We start from the raw sequence: 2394 nt of genomic DNA, 5'->3' as shown, positions 1-2394 counted from the left end.
CTGCCTCAGCCTCCCAAGTAGCTGGGACCATAGGCGCCCGCCACAACGCCTGGCTATTTTTTTGGTTGCAGCCGTCATTGTTGTTTGGTGGGCCCGGGCTGGATTTGAACCCTCCACCTTAGGTGTATGTGGCTGGCGCCTTAGCCGCCTGAGCCACAGGCGCTGAGCTAAGCCTTTTTGCTTTCATCTAAACTACTCCATTAAAGAACCTAAAGTAACAATACATCAAAACAGAGCTTACTAAAAACTCCAATTTGATTTCCCAGACAATATAATTTAGCTAATCCCCAGTATCTCATTAATTGGGCACTCACATAAATCACTAGAAAGAGTGCCATCCAAAAACAATTATAAATTTTTAGTTGGGCAATATACACCAAAGGAATCCTTAAAGATGTACCTAGAATACTTTGACACAACCATTCAATTTCCAAGAATTAATTATAGTGGATAAAACTAAGTGCTCAAACACTTTTATTATGTAAAAATCAATTCAGCATTGTTTATAAAAGCAAAAAGCAGGAAAAATAAATAATGTAGAAATCCATATAGATTAGTTAACTCAATTATGAAAGATTCATATGATGGGATAATACATGGCTATGTATATAAACATACTGATATAAAATATATTTAGAAAAAACAACAATAAATTTAAGGTAGAGTCAACTTAAAAGCTTATAAAAATTACATTCTAAGACTCCATTCTATTTCTAAAAAGGGAAAAGATTCACAACTAAGTATACATTTGCATGTACATTTTTTAGGAGAGTTGTCTGGGAAAAGTCAGCAAAATGTTGACAGTAATTATGGACAGCAATACCGTTTATCGGGTTAGTTTTCTTCTTTCTGTTAGCTGTATTTCTTATTTTGTCTATAAAGCTATATACTAACAATGTAATTTAAACTTTAGATATGTCTAGACACTTTTGATTTTCCAGGCTTAAAATAACTATTCTCCAAATTTGAGATGATAGAGAACTCTTGAGAATTTTATTAAAACTATGGATTCAGTCTTCAGAAAAATGCCTCTATGAACACCTGTAAAAAGTCATATATGACTATAGGGATTCATGGGCCCCCTGAATCCAGAGACTATAAATACTTTGCCTAATGATTTTTCAAATGTGATAGATAAAAGAATGGCCACATGTGAGATGATGGTCCTGAACTGCCCTGGTGTGACCACACTGTTGTTCTAAGTAACGAAAGAGTTATGCTAAATTCCCACCAACTCCCTGTAGCCATCTCACTACTGAGTTAAGGCAGAGGCTGGGCTAGCACAGGTAGAATAGAGGCCCCAAGGGTGAGAGGAGGAGTTGGGCAAGCCTGGTTTCCACTAGCACACTTTGTAGCCTACTGAGCAATGGCTTACAAAGGAAATCTATGAGGACTGTTATTTTAAACAAAATCTTTACTCAATGCTATTTTTTTCTTTAACACTATTTTTAACCCCTGTTTCTTGGCAAACAAAATTCTAAGTTCTATAAACAATAGTAGTATTTGCTGAAAAGTCCTATCATGATGCTTTGTACATAGCATTTAACATATTAACTGGAGTGAGCAAGAGGAATGTTTTATTTATGAAACTAATAATAAACTGTATTCGCCTAAACAATACTAGGGGAGAAAAATACCTCCTTTTTGCTTTCCTTGTTTTGATCAACCTCAATGTCAATAGGGTTATTTCCATTTGTTTCTTCCAGTTCATCCTCACTGGAAGACAAGAACAAGTTACTGACAGATTATTTTGTACTAATAATTCTACTTAATATACAAATATAAGCAATAAGTTGATATAATAACAGATTTAATATAATTTATATTTTCAGACTGCTGTGATAAAAACATTTTACCATTCAAATAGAATACCAACCTCATAGTTCTTTTGATCTATAATAAAATAGGTTTACAACTTCCCAAATCACAGCTAAGACATTATTGCTCTACATGTGTATTTTCTTTCAATCCTAAACTAAAAATATCAAATTTTACTTGAAAAGACATTTACTTTATTTTCCTATAATTATTTATGGAAGGACTAGGACATGGCCATTAAACATAATTGTGAAAGTGTGCAAAAATTAAGTTCCACTGCACTGGGAGCAAACTCACCAACAAGTAAAATTCCACTTTCAAATTGCATCTTTTTTTTTTTTTTTAAGCAGGCCCAGGCCGGGTTTGAACCCACAAGCCCCAGAGCATATGGCTGCTCCCTCAAGTTGCATCTTTCTACTCATGACCACACAAAGTCTGAGGGTTTTCTGGTGGCCTAGATAACTGATGTTTTAAAATTAAATTAATTAAAAAAAAAAGAAAATTCACATTGGCATGGCATTTCAAATGCTTTTATTTATATCCTCTCATGTAATACTTCTCTTTTTTTTTTTTTTT

General features: G+C 33.9%; 1 protein-coding gene across 1 annotated transcript in view; it reads right to left on the bottom strand.

The window, feature by feature from the left end:
* Nucleotides 1-2394, bottom strand: part of RCOR1 (REST corepressor 1) — a 162099-nt gene that overhangs the window by 21042 nt on the left and 138663 nt on the right. The window contains 1 exon segment of the mRNA XM_012811080.2: nucleotides 1638-1716. Coding sequence (XP_012666534.1) covers nucleotides 1638-1716 — 79 coding nt within the window.

Source organism: Otolemur garnettii, unplaced genomic scaffold, assembly GCF_000181295.1.
Source record: "Otolemur garnettii isolate 467f Iridium unplaced genomic scaffold, OtoGar3 scaffold00149, whole genome shotgun sequence".
Classification (NCBI taxonomy): domain Eukaryota; kingdom Metazoa; phylum Chordata; class Mammalia; order Primates; family Galagidae; genus Otolemur; species Otolemur garnettii.
This window is presented reverse-complemented; position numbering and strand designations above follow the sequence as displayed.